The sequence below is a fragment of the Ranitomeya imitator genome, chromosome 2, assembly GCF_032444005.1.
Source record: "Ranitomeya imitator isolate aRanImi1 chromosome 2, aRanImi1.pri, whole genome shotgun sequence".
Taxonomy (NCBI): domain Eukaryota; kingdom Metazoa; phylum Chordata; class Amphibia; order Anura; family Dendrobatidae; genus Ranitomeya; species Ranitomeya imitator.
In genome coordinates this window covers 7,633,309-7,650,180 of record NC_091283.1, presented here as the reverse complement: position 1 = coordinate 7,650,180, position 16,872 = coordinate 7,633,309, and the positions used below count along the sequence as shown (strand labels likewise).

General features: G+C 43.8%; 1 protein-coding gene across 1 annotated transcript; it reads right to left on the bottom strand.

Moving 5' to 3' along the window:
- Positions 1–626: 626 nt before the first annotated feature.
- Positions 627–1,682, bottom strand: LOC138661406 (trichohyalin-like). Its single transcript, XM_069746066.1, has one exon. The coding sequence runs from the start codon at positions 1,680–1,682 to the stop codon at positions 627–629; it is 1,056 nt and encodes a 351-aa protein (XP_069602167.1).
- Between the last annotated feature and the right edge of the window lie 15,190 nt (positions 1,683–16,872).

Sequence of the window (16,872 nt, the reverse complement as noted above, 5' to 3'; positions counted from 1 at the left end):
GTCTCTGACCTCCTTTCTTTCATCTCCCATCTCTGACCTCTTGCCTCTAACCGCTTGTCTCTGATCTCCCTTCTCTGACCTCCCTTCTCTTACCTCCAGTCTCAGACCTCCTTTCTCTGACCTCCCATCTCTGACCTCCCTTCTCTGACCTCCCATCTTTGACCTCCTTTCTCTGACCTCCTTTCTGTGCCATCCTGTCTCTAACCTCCCTTCTCTGACTTCCTGTTTCTACCATGTTGTCTCTGACCAACCGTTTCTGACCTCCCTTCGACCTCCTGTCTCTGACCTCCCTTCTCTGACCTCCTGTCTCTGCCATCCTGTCCCAAACCTATTGTCTCTGACCTCCTTTCTGTGCCATCCTGTCTCTAACCTCCCTTCTCTGACCTCCTGTCTCTGCCGTGCTGTCTTTGACCAACCATTTCTGACCTCCCTTCTCTGATCTGCTGTCTCTGACCTCCTGTCTCTAACCTCCCTTCTCTGACCTCCTGTCTCTGCCGTGCTGTCTTTGACCAACCATTTCTGACCTCCCTTCGACCTCCTTTCTCTGACCTGTCTCTGACCTCCCTTCTCTCACCTCCTGTCTCTGACCTCCTATCTCTGACCTCCTGTCTCTGACCTCCCTTCTCTCACCTCCTGTCTCTGACCTCTCGTCTCTGACCTCCTATCTCTGACATCCTTTCTCTGACCTCTTTTCTCTGACCTCCCGTCTCTAACCTCCTTTCTCTGACCTCCCTTCTCTGACCTCCCGTCTCTGACCTCCTGTCTCTGACCTCCCTTCTCTGACCTCCCGTCTCTGACCTCCCGTCTCTGACCTCCTTTCTCTGACATCCTTTCTCTGACATCCCTTCTCTGACCTCCTGTCTCTGACCTCCTTTCTCTGACCTCCTGTCTCTGACCTCCTTTCTCTGACCTCCTTTCTCTGACATCCCTTCTCTGACCTCCTTTCTCTGACCTCCTGTCTCTGACCTCCTGTCTCTGACCTCCTTTCTCTGACCTCCTTTCTCTAACCTCCTTTCTCTGACCTCCCTTCTCTGACCTCCCGTCTCTGACCTCCCGTCTCTGACCTCCTTTCTCTGACATCCTTTCTCTGACATCCCTTCTCTGACCTCCTGTCTCTGACCTCCTTTCTCTGACCTCCTGTCTCTGACCTCCTTTCTCTGACCTCCTTTCTCTGACATCCCTTCTCTGACCTCCTTTCTCTGACCTCCTGTCTCTGACCTCCTGTCTCTGACCTCCTTTCTCTGACCTCCTTTCTCTAACCTCCTTTCTCTGACCTCCCTTCTCTGACCTCCCGTCTCTGACCTCCCGTCTCTGACCTCCTTTCTCTGACATCCTTTCTCTGACATCCCTTCTCTGACCTCCTGTCTCTGACCTCCTTTCTCTGACCTCCTGTCTCTGACCTCCTTTCTCTGACCTCCTTTCTCTGAAATCCCTTCTCTGACCTCCTGTCTCTGACCTCCTTTCTCTGACCTCCTGTCTCTGACCTCCTTTCTCTGACCTCCTGTCTCTGACCTCCTTTCTCTGACCTCTTTTCTCTGAAATCCCTTCTCTGACCTCCTGTCTCTGACCTCCTTTCTCTGCCCTCCTGTCTCTGACCTCCTGTCTCTGACATCTCTTCTCTGACATCTCTTCTCTGACCTCCCGTCTCTGACCTCTTTTCTCTGACCTCCTTTCTCTGACATCCCTTCTCTGACCTCCTGTCTCTGACCTCTTTTCTCTGACCTCCTTTCTCTGACATCCCTTCTCTGACCTCCTGTCTCTGACCTCTTTTCTCTGACATCCTTTCTCTGACATCCTTTCTCTGACCTCTTTTCTCTGACATCCTTTCTCTGACCTCCTTTCTCTCACATCCCTTCTCTGACCTCCCTAAGTTCTCTGACCTCCTGTCTCTGACATCCCTTTTCTGACCTCCTGTCTCTGACTGCAGCACAATCTGAATCAGATGTATGATCCTTTGTTTCTTATTATCTTTCTTACGAATCGTTGTTCCGCTCTTGTTCTCCCACTTTCTGGGTGTGGAGGGATTGGTGACGCTGTCAGAACTCCACATATACCGTATCCCACTGGTGCGTAATTGTTACCAGCCTCCAGCAGGTAGGAAAGAGTTAAGAGGACCCGTTCGGGAGACTTCCCAGGGCGTAACCTGCGTCTCAGCATGATGGGGCATATCGGGGGGCACGTTTCACTGGTGGTGATGCCCCTGAAGCCCCGGGGTAGGCAATATGGGCAGTAAGTTACTAGGCTCCAGGTTATGCTCTGTACTATCGGGATTACATCTTACATGAAGCAGCTCCCCCTGATCCTCAGGATGTCTCTGGTACTGCAGCTCACAGGCATTCCAAGAAAGGACCATGGTCAGAATTAGAAAGAAGCACAAGGAGCTTTCTTCTAATCACGCCGAGCTCCATTACTTGGTGGAAATCATTTATTCTTTGTTCCTATTCCTGACCCTCCGGCATCACAGCAGCGAGTATGAATGTCCGGCCACGACGATCCTGTTATCAATGAATACAACGTTCCGTCCTTCCACAACCTTCTAGACATTTCCTTAACAACAAACATTAAGGCGTCAGCTTCTCGCTGAATCTACAAGAGATCATTTTGTCAATTCCAAGTGGCACCAGGGAGTACACCAAGTGAGCGAGTCAATTACTTCCTCCGCCGTGTGCTCCTGTTTACAGGGCAGCAAAAATAAATATGGATTTATGGCAAACAAATCTGATTGTTTGGATTAAATCAAATTACCATCCGGCTGGAGACAACCCTTCCTGTAATATTCTCCGAGGATCCGCTCGGTATCTCAGTGCAATCAGATGTTTGCAGCTCCGAGGTTACTACGTTTCCACTCCAGGAACTGACGGAGTTTTTAGTATTTTTGTTATTATTAGTTTGGCCGCCTCAGTATTGTAACATCATTTATACAATGGAAATTTTGGTTTGAGAAATGGTTCGGACCCGGAATGCGTAAATAACTACTAGAATCACAACTACCAGTGTGGACCACTCCGTCTGCATAGCAGCACGGTCAGCCGGACGTCTACCCCCTAACCACTCTCCATTATTGATACATTGTGTCTGATGGCGCCATAACTATTCATTCTGTCCATTGGGCTCCATCATGGCGGTCAGCCTTTTTCGAGGGGATGAATATTACTATGTCTCTCCATATAATATTCAGCATGACAACGTAAATGGTCTTAATTAGGGATTATACCAGTGCTAGACAGAATTCTTAAAAAATATATATATTTTCAGTCTCACAAAATGTTTTCGAAATTCATAAATATGTAAACATTCTACAACTTCTGACATTTTGTCTCCAGTCCCGGCCTGTCCATTCAGCTTTGCCAAGTTTTTTTTTTAACCCTTTCACCCCAAAGCTTGTTTTCAACTTCCCTGACCTGGCCAATTTTTCAGCTAATCGATTCTGAGATTGTTATCTCGTGATACATTGTATTTCATGGTGGTAGGAAATATCGGAAATATGGTGAAAAATTTAACATTTTGCAATTGTCAAACTTTTAATTTTTATGCCCTTAAACCAGAAAGTTATGTCACCCAAAATGGTTAATAAGTAACATTTCCCACACGTCTACTTTACATCAGCACAATTTTAGAAACATAATTTTTTTTGTTTGTTAGGAAGTTATAAGGGTTAAATGTTGACCAGCGATTTCTCATTTTTACAACAAAATTTACAAAACCGTTTTTTTAGGGACCACCTCACAATTGAAGCCACTTAGAGGGGTCTATATGACAGAAAAGTGACACCATTCTAAAATAAGCACCCCTCAAAGCGCTCAATACCACAGCCAAGAAGTTTATTAACCCTTGAGGTGCTTCACAGGAAATGAAGCAATATGGAAGGAAAAAATGAATATTTTACTTTTTCACAAAAATTTAAATTTAGACCCATTGTTTTTTTTTTTACTTTCTCAGGGGTATCAGAATAAAATGGATCCCAAAATTTGTTGTGCAAGTTCTCCTGAGTATGCCGATACCCCATATGTGGGGGTAAACCACTGTTTGCGCGATCGGCAGGGTTCAGAAGAGAAGGAGCGCCGTTTAACTTATTGAACGCAAAATCTGCTGAGATCAAGACGCCATGTCACGTTTGGAGAGCCCCTGATGTGCCTAAACAGTGGAAACCCCCCACATGTGACAACATTTTGGAAATTAGACCCTCAAGGACCCTCACAGGAGGCACAGAGCACAGGAGATCACAGGAGGTACAGAGCACAAGAGGCACAGAGCACAGGAGAGCACAGCAGATCACAGGAGGCACAGAGCACAAGAGGCACAGAGCACAGCATATCACAGGAGGCACAGAGCACAGGAGATCACAAGAGGTACAGAGCACAAGAGGCACAGAGCACAGGAGATCACAGGAGGCACAGAGCACAGGAGATCACAGGAGGCACAGAGCACAGCAAATCACAGGAGGCACAGAGCACAGGAGATCACAGGAGGTACAGAGCACAGGAGATCACAGGAGGTATAGAGCACAAGAGGCACAGAGCACAGGAAATCACAGCAGATCACAGGAGGCACAGAGCACAGGAGATCACAGCAGAGCACAGGAGATCACAGGAGGCACAGAGCACAGGAGATCACAGGAGGCACAGAGCACAGCAAATCACAGGAGGCACAGAGCACAGGAGATCACAGGAGGTACAGAGCACAGGAGATCACAGGAGGTATAGAGCACAAGAGGCACAGAGCACAGGAAATCACAGCAGATCACAGGAGGCACAGAGCACAGGAGATCACAGCAGAGCACAGGAGATCACAGCAGATCACAGGAGGCACAGAGCACAGCACATCACAGGAGGCACAGAGCACAGGAGATCACAGGAGGTACAGAGCACAGGAGATCACAGGAGGTACAGAGCACCGGAGGCACAGAGCACAGCAGATCACAGGAGGCACAGAACACAGGAGATCACAGGAGGTACAGAGCACAGGAGATCACAGGAGGCACACAGCACAGGAGATCACAGGAGGTACATAGCACAAGAGTCACAGAGCACAGCAGATCACAGGAGGCACAGTGTCCAGCACATCACAGGAGGCACATAGCACAGCACATCACAGGAGGCACAGAGCACAGGAGAGCACAGGAGATCACAGGAGGTACAGAGCACAAGAGGCACAGAGCACAGGAAATCACAGCAGATCACAGGAGGCACAGAGCACAGGAGATCACAGCAGAGCACAGGAGATCACAGCAGATCACAGGAGGCACAGAGCACAGCACATCACAGGAGGCACAGAGCACAGGAGATCACAGGAGGTACAGAGCGCAGGAGATCACAGGAGGTACAGAGCACAGGAGGCACAGAGCACAGCAGATCACAGGAGGCACAGAACACAGGAGATCACAGGAGGTACAGAGCACAGGAGATCACAGGAGGCACACAGCACAGGAGATCACAGGAGGTACATAGCACAAGAGGCACAGAGCACAGCAGATCACAGGAGGCACAGTGCCCAGCACATCACAGGAGGCACGTAGCACAGCACATCACAGGAGGCACAGAGCACAGGAGATCACAGGAGGTACAGAGCACAAGAGGCACAGAGCACAGGAGATCACAGCAGATCACAGGAGACACAGAGCACAGGAGATCACAGGAGGTACGGAGCACAAGAGGCACAGAGCACAGGAGATCACAGGAGGCGCAGAGCACAGGAGATCACAGGAGGCGCAGAGCACAGGAGATCACGGAGGCACAGAGCACAGGGGATCTCAGGAGGTACAGGGCACAAGAGGCACAGAGCACAGGAGATCACAGCAGATCACAGGAGGCGCAGAGCACAGGAGATCACAGGAGGCGCAGAGCACAGGAGATCACAGGAGGCGCAGAGCACAGGAGATCACAGGAGAAATAGAGCACAGGAGATCACAGGAGGTACAGGGCACAAGAGGCACAGAGCACAGGAGATCACAGCAGATCACAGGAGGCACAGAGCACAGGAGATCACAGGAGGCACAGAGCACAGCACATCACAGGAGGCACAGGAGATCACAGGAGGTACAGAGCACAGGAGATCACAGGAGGTACAGAGCACAAGAGGCACAGAGCACAGCAGATCACAGGAGGCACAGAGCACAGGCGATCACAGGAGGCACAAAGCACAAGAGATCACAGGAGGCACAGAGCACAGCACATCACAGGAGGCACAGAGCACAGCAGATCCAGGAGGCACAGAATCCAGCAGATCACAAGAGGCACAGAGCACAGGAGATCACAGGAGGCACAGATAACAGCAGATCACAGAAGGCACAGATCACAGCAGGTAACAGGAGGCACAGATCACAAAAGATCACAGCAAATTACAGGAGGCACAGATAACAGGAGATCACAGCAGATCATAGGAGGCACAGATTACAGGAGATCACAGGAGGCACAGAGCACAGGAGATCACAGGAGGCACAGAGCACAGGAGATCACAGGAGGCACTGGAGGACACAGATCGCAGGAGGATCGCACTGGCCACCACTGAATAATAATAATAATAATTTTTATTTATATAGCGCCAACATATTCCGCAGCGCTTTACAAATTATAGAGGGGACTTGTACAGACAATAGACATTACAGCATAACAGAAATACAGTTCAAAACAGATACCGCGGTGAAATTTAGCTGAAAATATCACAATTTCAACAGGACACACAAACAAATGAATGAATGAATCTGACTCCGGTGTTTGCTCCTTGGCCCCAGGCGGCATTTAAAGAATGTTTCAGATTTTCAATGTGAAACATGTCTGGTTGGAATCACGCTCGGGCACCAGGTATCCGCTGTCAGGATCCCTCTAAAGTAACAGTCCAATCAAATGTAGCCAGTATCCACCGTGTTGAAGTGTCCTTACTTTTATGCAGGATGAAAATAAAAAAATCAGAAGTAGGTAAAAAATGTAATAAAATACAATAAATATTCTGTAGATAATAAAGACACACAGGAAACACAATAGATCTCTGCAAGTCGTTGTCACATCCCTGTAATTATTTGTGCAGTTTGTGCTTCCATTTCAATATCTATTTCTATATGTATCTCCAGTTTAATAATTATTGTTATTAGCATTTATTCTATCTTTGCTACATACAGATCAAATCCATTCTAGGATCTGTTACAATTGTTCTGTATAAAAAAAAAACCTTGTGAAAAAATACAAATGTAAAAAGCTTCATGTTATGGGATACAGAGACTGTAGCTAAAATCACCAGGACCTCAGTCAGCAAAGACGGACACAATCCACATTAGCACCATGGGTTGTTATACTCCAAACAAAAAAAATCAAGGACTGATGAAGATGTTCTCCGATAAAGAAAGAGCCTTCAATGGAATATTCTAGAAAAAAAAAATATTAATCTGATCACTAAAACAACTCAAGAACAAGCCCTCTTCTCCAAACTGCACCTCACCACCTGTGCACTTGACCTCATCCCTTCCCACCTGCTCCCCAACCTCACTAACACGCTCATTCCAGCCCTATCCCATCTCTTCAACCTATTGCTATCTTCTGGTACTTTCCCCTCTGCCTTCAAACATGCCAGCATGTTAGGGCAGTGAGAATCTGGAATTGCTTGCCTGAGGAGGTGTGATAACGAACTCAGTCGAGGGGTTCAAGAGAGGCCTGGATGTCTTCCTGGAGCAGAACAATATTGTATCATACAATTATTAGGTTCTGTAGAAGGACGTAGATCTGGGGATTTATTATGATGGAATATAGGCTGAACTGGATGGACAAATGTCTTTTTTCGGCCTTACTAACTATGTTACTATGTTACCATCACACCCATCCTCAAAAAAGCTAACCTTAACCCAACTGCTATGCCCAGCTACCGCCCCATATCACTGCTCCCGTTTGCTTCAAAACTCCTTGAGCAGCATGTCCATGCTCAACTTTCCTCCCACCTCTCCTCTAACTCTCTCCTTGACAACCTCCAATCTGGCTTCCGCCCCATCACTCCACCAAAACTGCTCTGACCAAAATTACTAATGACTTAGTCACAGCGAAAGCTAACAGACAGTTCTCCATCCTCCTCCTTCTTGACCTGTCCTCTGCTTGCGACACAGTCGATCACTGCCCACTGCTACAGATTCTTTCTTCCCTCGGCATCAAAGACCTTGCCCTATCCTGGATTGCCTCATACCTTTCCGACCACACATTTAGCGTTTCCCACTCCCACACCACCTCCTCATCCCACCGTCTCTCTGTTGGAGTCCCTCAAGGCTCTGTCCTAGGGCCCCTACTTTTTACCATCTATACCCTTGGCCTAGGACAACTCATAATGTCCCATGGCTTCCAGTTCCACTTGCATGCGGACCACACTCAGATCTACCTCTCTGGCCCAGATGTCACCTCTCTGCTGTCCAGAATCCTGGAGTGTCTGTCAGCCATATCCTCCTTCTTCACCTCTCGCTTCCTAAAACTCAATGTAGACAAAACTGAACTCATCATCTTTCCCCCATCTCACGTATCCCCCCTACCTGACCTATCTATTATGGTAAATGGCATCACGCTCTCTCCCGCACCTGAAATCCGCTGCCTCGGGGTAACTCTCGACTCTGCCGTGTCCTTCAAACCTCACGTCCAAGCTCTTGCCACCTCCTGTCGCCTCCAACTCAAAAATATCTCCAGAATCTGTCCCTTCCTCAGCCCACAATCTACTAAAACTCTTGTGCACGCCCTCATCATCTCCCGCCTCGATTACCGCAACACCCTCCTCTGTGGCCTCCCCGCTAACTTCCTTGCACCACTCCAGTCCATCCTCAACTTTGCTGCCCGGCTAATCCACCTCTCTCCTCGCTACTCCTCTGCTTCTCCCCTCTGCAAATCCCTCCACTGGCTCCCAATTCCCCAACGAATCCAGTTCAAACTACTATCACTGATCTACAAAGCCATCCACAACCTGTCCCCTCCCTATATCTCTGAACTAATCTCCCAATATCTTCCCTCACGTAATCTCCGATCCTCCCAAGACCTCCTTCTCTCCTCCACACTTATTCGTTCCTCACACAACCGCCTTCAAGATATCTCCCGAATATCCCACATCCTCTGGAATTCTTTGCCCCAACACGTCCGATTATCCACCACCCTCGGCTCCTTCAGACGGAACCTGAAAACCCATCTCTTCAGGAAAGCCTACAGCCTACAATAATCATTCTGCCGCCTCACCACCCACCCGAGCGGCCGCCTCACCAAGCACCCGAGCGGCCGCCTCCCCACCACCAGAGCTGCCGCACCCCCGACCTTCTGTCTCTTCCCCAGTATCCTGTAGAATGTAAGTCCGCAAGGACAGGGTCCTCTCCCCTCTGTACCGGTCTGTCATTGTAAATTTGTTTGCTGTAAATGATATCTATAACCCTGTATGTGACCCCCTTCTCATCTACAGCACCATGGAATTAATGGTGCTATATAAATAATAATAATAATAATAATAATCCAAATAAACAAATAAACTTAGCTGTACAAAAAACCTTCTTGTTCAAAAGAAGCCATTTTATTCTTAAAAGATTCGTCATAATTTATAAATAGAGCAGTATTATAGTAGTTATATTCTTGTACATAGGGGCAGTATTATAGTAGTTATATTCTTGTACATAGGAGCAGTATTATAGTAGTTATATTGTTGTACATAGGGAACAGTATTATAGCAGTTATATTCTTGTACATAGGAGCAGTATTATAATAGGTATATTCTTGTATATAGAAGCAGTATTATAGTAGTTATATTATTGTATATAGAGGGCAGTATTATAGTAGTTATATTCTTGTACGTAGGGGCAGTATTATAGTAGTTATATTCTTGTACGTAGGGGCAATATTATAGTAGTTATATTCTTGTACATAGGAGCAGTATTATAGTAGTTATATTCTTGTACATAGGAGCAGTATTATAGTAGTTATATTCCTGTACATAGGAGCAGTATTATAGTAGTTATATTCTTGTACATAGGAGCAGTATTATAGTAGTTATATTCTTGTACATAGGAGCAGTATTATAGTAGTTATATTCTTGTACATAGGGTCAGTATTATAGTAGTTATATTCCTGTACATAGGAGCAGTATTATAGTAGTTATATTCCTGTACATAGGGTCAGTATTATAGTAGTTATATTCTTGTACATAGGAGCAGTATTATAGCAGTTATATTCTTGTACATAGGAGCAGTATTATAGTAGTTATATTCTTGTACATAGGAGCAGTATTATAGTAGTTATATTCTTGTACATAGAGGCAGTATTATAGTAGTTATATTCTTGTACATAGGGTCAGTATTATAGTAGTTATATTCCTGTACATAGGAGCAGTATTATAGTAGTTATATTCTTGTACATAGGAGCAGTATTATAGTAGCTATATTCTTGTACATAGGAGCAGTATTATAGTAGTTATATTCTTGTACATAGGAGCAGTATTATAGTAGTTATATTCCTGTACATAGGAGCAGTATTATAGTAGTTATATTCTTGTACATAGGAGCAGTATTATAGTAGTTATATTCTTGTACATAGGAGCAGTATTATAGTAGTTATATTCCTGTACATAGGAGCAGTATTATAGTAGTTATATTCTTGTACATAGGAGCAGTATTATAGTAGTTATATTCTTGTACATAGGAGCAGTATTATAGTAGTTATATTCTTGTACATAGGGTCAGTATTATAGTAGTTATATTCTTGTACATAGGAGCACTATTATAGTAGTTATATTCTTGTACATAGGAGCAGTATTATAGTAGTTATATTCTTGTACATAGGAGCAGTATTATAGTAGTTATATTCTTATACATATGGGCAGTATTATAGTAGTTATATTCTTGTACATAGGAGCAGTATTATAGTAGTTATATTCTTGTACATAGGAGCAGTATTATAGTAGTTATATTCCTGTACATAGGAGCAGTATCATAGTAGTTATATTCTTGTACATAGGAGCAGTATTATAGTAGTTATATTCTTGTACATAGGAGCAGTATTATAGTAGTTATATTCTTGTACATAGGGTCAGTATTATAGTAGTTATATTCTTATACATATGGGCAGTATTATAGTAGTTATATTCTTGTACATAGGAGCAGTATTATAGTAGTTATATTCTTGTACATAGGAGCAGTATTATAGTAGTTATATTCTTGTACATAGGAGCAGTATTATAGTAGTTATATTCTTGTACATAGGAGCAGTATTATAGTAGTTATATTCTGTACATAGTGGCAGTATTATAGTAGTTATATTCTTGTACATAGGAGCAGTATTATAGTAGTTATATTCTTATACATATGGGCAGTATTATAGTAGTTATATTCTTGTACATAGGAGCAGTATTATAGTAGTTATATTCTTGTACATAGGGGCAGTATTATAGTAGTTATATTCTTGTATATAGGGGCAGTATTATAGTAGTTATATTCTTGTACATAGGAGCAGTATTATAGTAGTTATATTCTTATACATATGGGCAGTATTATAGTAGTTATATTCTTGTACATAGGAGCAGTATTATAGTAGTTACAGTGGGGCAAAAAAGTATTTAGTCAGTCAGCAATAGTGCAAGTTCCACCACTTAAAAAGATGAGAGGCGTCTGTAATTTACATCATAGGTAGACCTCAACTATGGGAGACAAACTGAGAGAAAAAAATCCAGAAAATCACATTGTCTGTTATTTTTATCATTTTTTTTGCATATTATGGTGGAAAATAAGTATTTGGTCAGAAACAAACAATCAAGATTTCTGGCTCTCACAGACCTGTAACTTCTTCTTTAAGAGTCTCCTCTTTCCTCCACTCATTACCTGTAGTAATGGCACCTGTTTAAACTTGTTATCAAGTATAAAAAGACACCTGTGCACACCCTCAAACATTCTGACTCCAAACTCCACTATGGTGAAGACCAAAGAGCTGTCAAAGGACACCAGAAACAAAATTGTAGCCCTGCACCAGGCTGGGAAGACTGAATCTGCAATAGCCAACCAGCTTGGAGTGAAGAAATCAACAGTGGGAGCAATAATTAGAAAATGGAAGACATACAAGACCACTGATAATCTCTCTCGATCTGGGGCTCCACGCAAAATCCCACCCCGTGGGGTCAGAATGATTACAAGAACGGTGAGCAAAAATCCCAGAACCACGCGGGGGGACCTAGTGAATGAACTGCAGAGAGCTGGGACCAATGTAACAAGGCCTACCATAAGTAACACACTACGCCACCATGGACTCAGATCCTGCAGTGCCAGACGTGTCCCACTGCTTAAGCCAGTACATGTCTGGGCCCTTCTGAAGTTTGCTAGAGAGCATTTGGATGATCCAGAGGAGTTTTGGGAGAATGTTCTATGGTCTGATGAAACCAAACTGGAACTGTTTGGTAGAAACACAACTTGTCGTGTTTGGAGGAAAAAGATTACTGAGTTGCATCCATCAAACACCATACCTACTGTAAAGCATGGTGGTGGAAACATCATGCTTTGGGGCTGTTTCTCTGCAAAGGGGCCAGGACGACTGATCCGGGTACATGAAAGAATGAATGGGGCCATGTATTGTGAGATTTTGAGTGCAAACCTCCTTCCATCAGCAAGGGCATTGAAGATGAAACGTGGCTGGGTCTTTCAACATGACAATGATCCAAAGCACACCGCCAGGGCAACGAAGGAGTGGCTTCATAAGAAGCATTTCAAGGTCCTGGAGTGGCCTAGCCAGTCCCCAGATCTCAACCCTATAGAAAACCTTTGGAGGGAGTTGAAAGTCCGTGTTGCCAAGCGAAAAGCCAAAAACATCACTGCTCTAGAGGAGATCTGCATGGAGGAATGGGCCAACATACCAACAACAGTGTGTGGCAACCTTGTGAAGACTTACAGAAAACGTTTGACCTCTGTCATTGCCAACAAAGGATATATTACAAAGTATTGAGATTAAATTTTGTTTCTGACCAAATACTTATTTTCCACCATAATATGCAAATAAAATGTTAAAAAAACAGACAATGTGATTTTCTGGATTTTTTTTTCTCAGTTTGTCTCCCATAGTTGAGGTCTACCTATGATGTAAATTACAGACGCCTCTCATCTTTTTAAGTGGTGGAACTTGCACTATTGCTGACTGACTAAATACTTTTTTGCCCCACTGTATATTCTTGTACATAGGGGCAGTATTATAGTAGTTATATTCTTGTACATAGGGAGCAGTATTATAGTAGTTATAGTCTTGTACATAGGATCAGTATTATAGTAGTTATATTCTAGTGCATAGAGGCAGTATTATAGTAGTTATATTCTAGTGCATAGAGGCAGTATTATAGTAGTTATATTCTTGTATATAGGAGCAGTATTATAGTAGTTATATTCTTGTACATAGGGGGCAGTATTATAGTAGTTATATTCTTGTTCATCGGGGCAGTATTATAGTAGTTATATTCTTGTTCATCGGGACGGTATTATACTAATTATTTTTTTGTACAAGTAGAATTTTTTCATGTATCATATAAGATGTATTATTCCCCTTTTCCTAAAAAATGGCAATTTATTAATAGATTAAAGTTTGTAAATGACTTTTTTCTCTCTTTTCAGATCTCTGTAATCACAAACATTTCCCTTCGTATCCGCGTCGTTGCCTTCTGACAAAACATCTTTCTCTGTGAGTGTTTGTCAACCGTATGAGCAATTTATAAAGTTGCATAACTTAAAACTAAAAGACTAATTTACACCTTAATCTGATATCAGGATGACAGCGCTACATTTGATTATAGATACAATTATGATATGGAAATTTTCTGTAGCTGATATGATAATGTGTCGAGCAGAGAAGTGCGGAATTCACAAAACCTCAGAAGAAATATATTATTGATAAATCGTGTTCTATTTTCATGGGTTAAGAATAACTAATAATATGACAGTTTGCTTTGGCCGCACAAGGAGAGAGAGTTTTTCTGTATCTGACAGAGATGAATGAATCAATCCTCCGCTTTAACCCTTTTTTTTTTACCATTTATGACATTTATTTAAGTCATAAAATATCTAGATTTTTCTATATTTTATTTACCATTTTAATGAATTTTATAGAGATGGTAATAGACTAGTTATCACCTTGTGGCTCACCTCTGCCGCCGTCGCCTTCCAGTCTTCTGCACCTGAGGGTCTTTGAATTCTGTTTCCTCCATTGTGCGATATTCTCTCCGCCGTTCTTCTTTGTGTCAGGACTTTTGTCTTCTGACATCACGTTACGTGTCCAATCACAAAAATAGCCCCAAAAGTACAATAGTCCATATACAGATGGACAAAGTATCTGCAAATATATAATACACCACATGAAATACTCTCTGAATGAAAAAAGGGGAGTCTGAAACCTAGATACTTGATAAAACCATAAAGTTTTATTAATACAAATATAAAAACATTATACAGAAAAGGTGCTGGAATGTACCAAAAGAGGGACACAAAGTCCTAGGAATCCACACACTAGACCCCATATGTACTATAGCCATATGCGCGTTTTGCACTGCTTCAACGGGAGGCGCCTCCCATTGAAGCAGGGCGAAACGCGCGTCGGGTCAGAGGGACGTCCGGGATTCCACACCGATCCATACAGCGGTATGTACTTGCCGTTTTCTTATCTGGGATATATGTGGTCTTACCTAGATGCCACTGCGTTATATTCATTGGGGTACTTTATGTGCACACTTTTTTGTATGTATTGCCTTTTGGGCGGCTTTGTTTAGCACATTATTTACTGTACCCCCACTCGCAGTAGGTTCCATTGGGGTATGATTTTTCCCTGGTTTACTGTTTTAGCATATGGCTATAGTACATATGGGGTCTAGTGTGTGAATTCCTAGGACTTTGTGTCCCTCTTTTGGTACATTCCAGCACCTTTTCTGTATAATGTTTTTATATTTGTATTAATAAAACTTTATGATTTTATCAAGTATCTAGGTTTGAGACTCCCCTTTTTTCATTCAGAGAGTATCTCATGTGGTGTATCACGTTACGTGTGTCTGTGTGTACGTGTTTCATACGTGTGGCAACCATGTGCCACATCAGTATCACGCATACCGCTATCAGAGAAAAGCCGCTGTTCTCAGGCGCCGGGTGCTGTAGTCAGCTCACATTATTTCCCCCTGCTCTCCATGTGATCAGTACGAGTGGGGACAATGTTGAGAGTTGTAGTCATCCCCCGCTGTCTGTATCAAGCATAAAATTAAGAATGAAATAAAAATAAAATAATATTATACTTACTTTAACACTAAGTCCCCTGAAGCCACTGTCCCCTGTAAAAAAAAAAAAATAAAAAAAAAAAATAAAAAACATCAATATCCCTCAGCTGTCCAAAATTGAAAGAATCCAAAGTGTCCCACATCTGAGGCCACCGCTCACACTGAAGAGCAGGGGAGAATGACACTGCAGCGAGAGCGGGCCTATGAACTGTGCTGACCTCGCCTACAAACTGCGCTGACCTCAGTGAGATCATTGCAGCTCACCGTGAGACCCAGGCTCTCGCTGCAGTGTCATTCTCCCCTGCTCTTCAGTGTGAGCGGTGGCCTCAGATGTGGGACACTCTGGATTCTTTCAATTTTGGACAGCTGTGGGATATTTTTGTTTTTTATTTTTGTCTTATTACAGGGGACAATGGCTTCAGGGGATTAGGTGTTAAATTGAGTATAATGTGATTTTTTTTAAATTGTATTTTTAATTTTACACTTGCTATAAACAAGGGGGGTCAACTACAACTCTCAACATTGTCCCCTGCTCACGCTGATCGCAGGGAGAGCAGGGGACAATGACGTGAGCTGTATTCAGCACTCACCTGTCCATTCCACCACAGGTCTCCACCTGGTTTTCTGCCGAGTTCCTCCAGCTGTGGCCTGTTCTTCGCTTTTCCAGAAGGATTATCGCTGGTCGTGAATGGTGTGAGGATCATGACGATGACACTGGAGTGATGATTTGTTTTCAGATTCCCCAGATCTCAGTTACCATCAATCATCTGTGAATTGTGCTGGAACAACAAGTCTGATCTATGAAGGCTGCAGGGTGCAATGCACAGGATCTGATGCCGGATATGGTACCGCAGGACACCTGCAGAGGAATGTGGAGCCCAGATCTTGATGGGAGAGAAAGGGGGAAATGGAGAATATTGGACAGGCGGCTTATTTAGGACAGTTGGGCATTTTCTGGCACTGAATTTACGTTTTGCAAGTTACATCTATAGACGGACATCACCGCTGCCAGCGATCAATCTGCCCCTTTTTCCTAATTTTTTTCCCTTTTGCTTTGTAGTATAATTAATTAGAAAAGGCCATGAACATATTTCTCCCTTTGTTGCAGAAATGCGCCTCCTACCATAGACCACAAGGAGAACATCGTTCATGGCGCCTCCTCATGGATTGGATGTGGCCGCTGGGCGTCTGCTGGGAGGACTTATCCCGGGACCATGAATCCAGGACCTGCCCAGGGGGGTCCTCCCGGGGAGCGAGTGCGGGGGCTTCTACGTCACGGCTCGTTCACCTGGAGATTCACATTCAGATACAAAGTAAAAAAAGACGATTGTCTCAGATTAATACGTTGGAATTACTTGTGGAAAGGAGAAAGAAGAAAACTAATTGCAAATGGAAAGACATGTGGAGAACTGATGACGGGGATTCTGCAGCACATCAGCTCGGAGGAAGAGAGATAGAAATCTTTCCCAGAGATCCACCTCATACAATTCAAATGGCTGATTACATTGATGGTTTTCTGGCAGAAGCCGATTCTCCGAGAGAAATGTAACATTAATCGTGTCAGTGGGTTCATGCGAACAATGGAGGAAAAGGCGAAGCAGATCCGACCTTGAAAGGGCGAGAAAAAAGGGATTTTCCTGGGTGAAAACAACA

Bases quoted from the DNA above. Each gene is read 5' to 3' on its own strand.
- LOC138661406 (XM_069746066.1), bottom strand. From the start codon at position 1,682: ATGTCAGAGAAAGGAGGTCAGAGAAAAGAGGTCAGAGACGGGAGGTCA.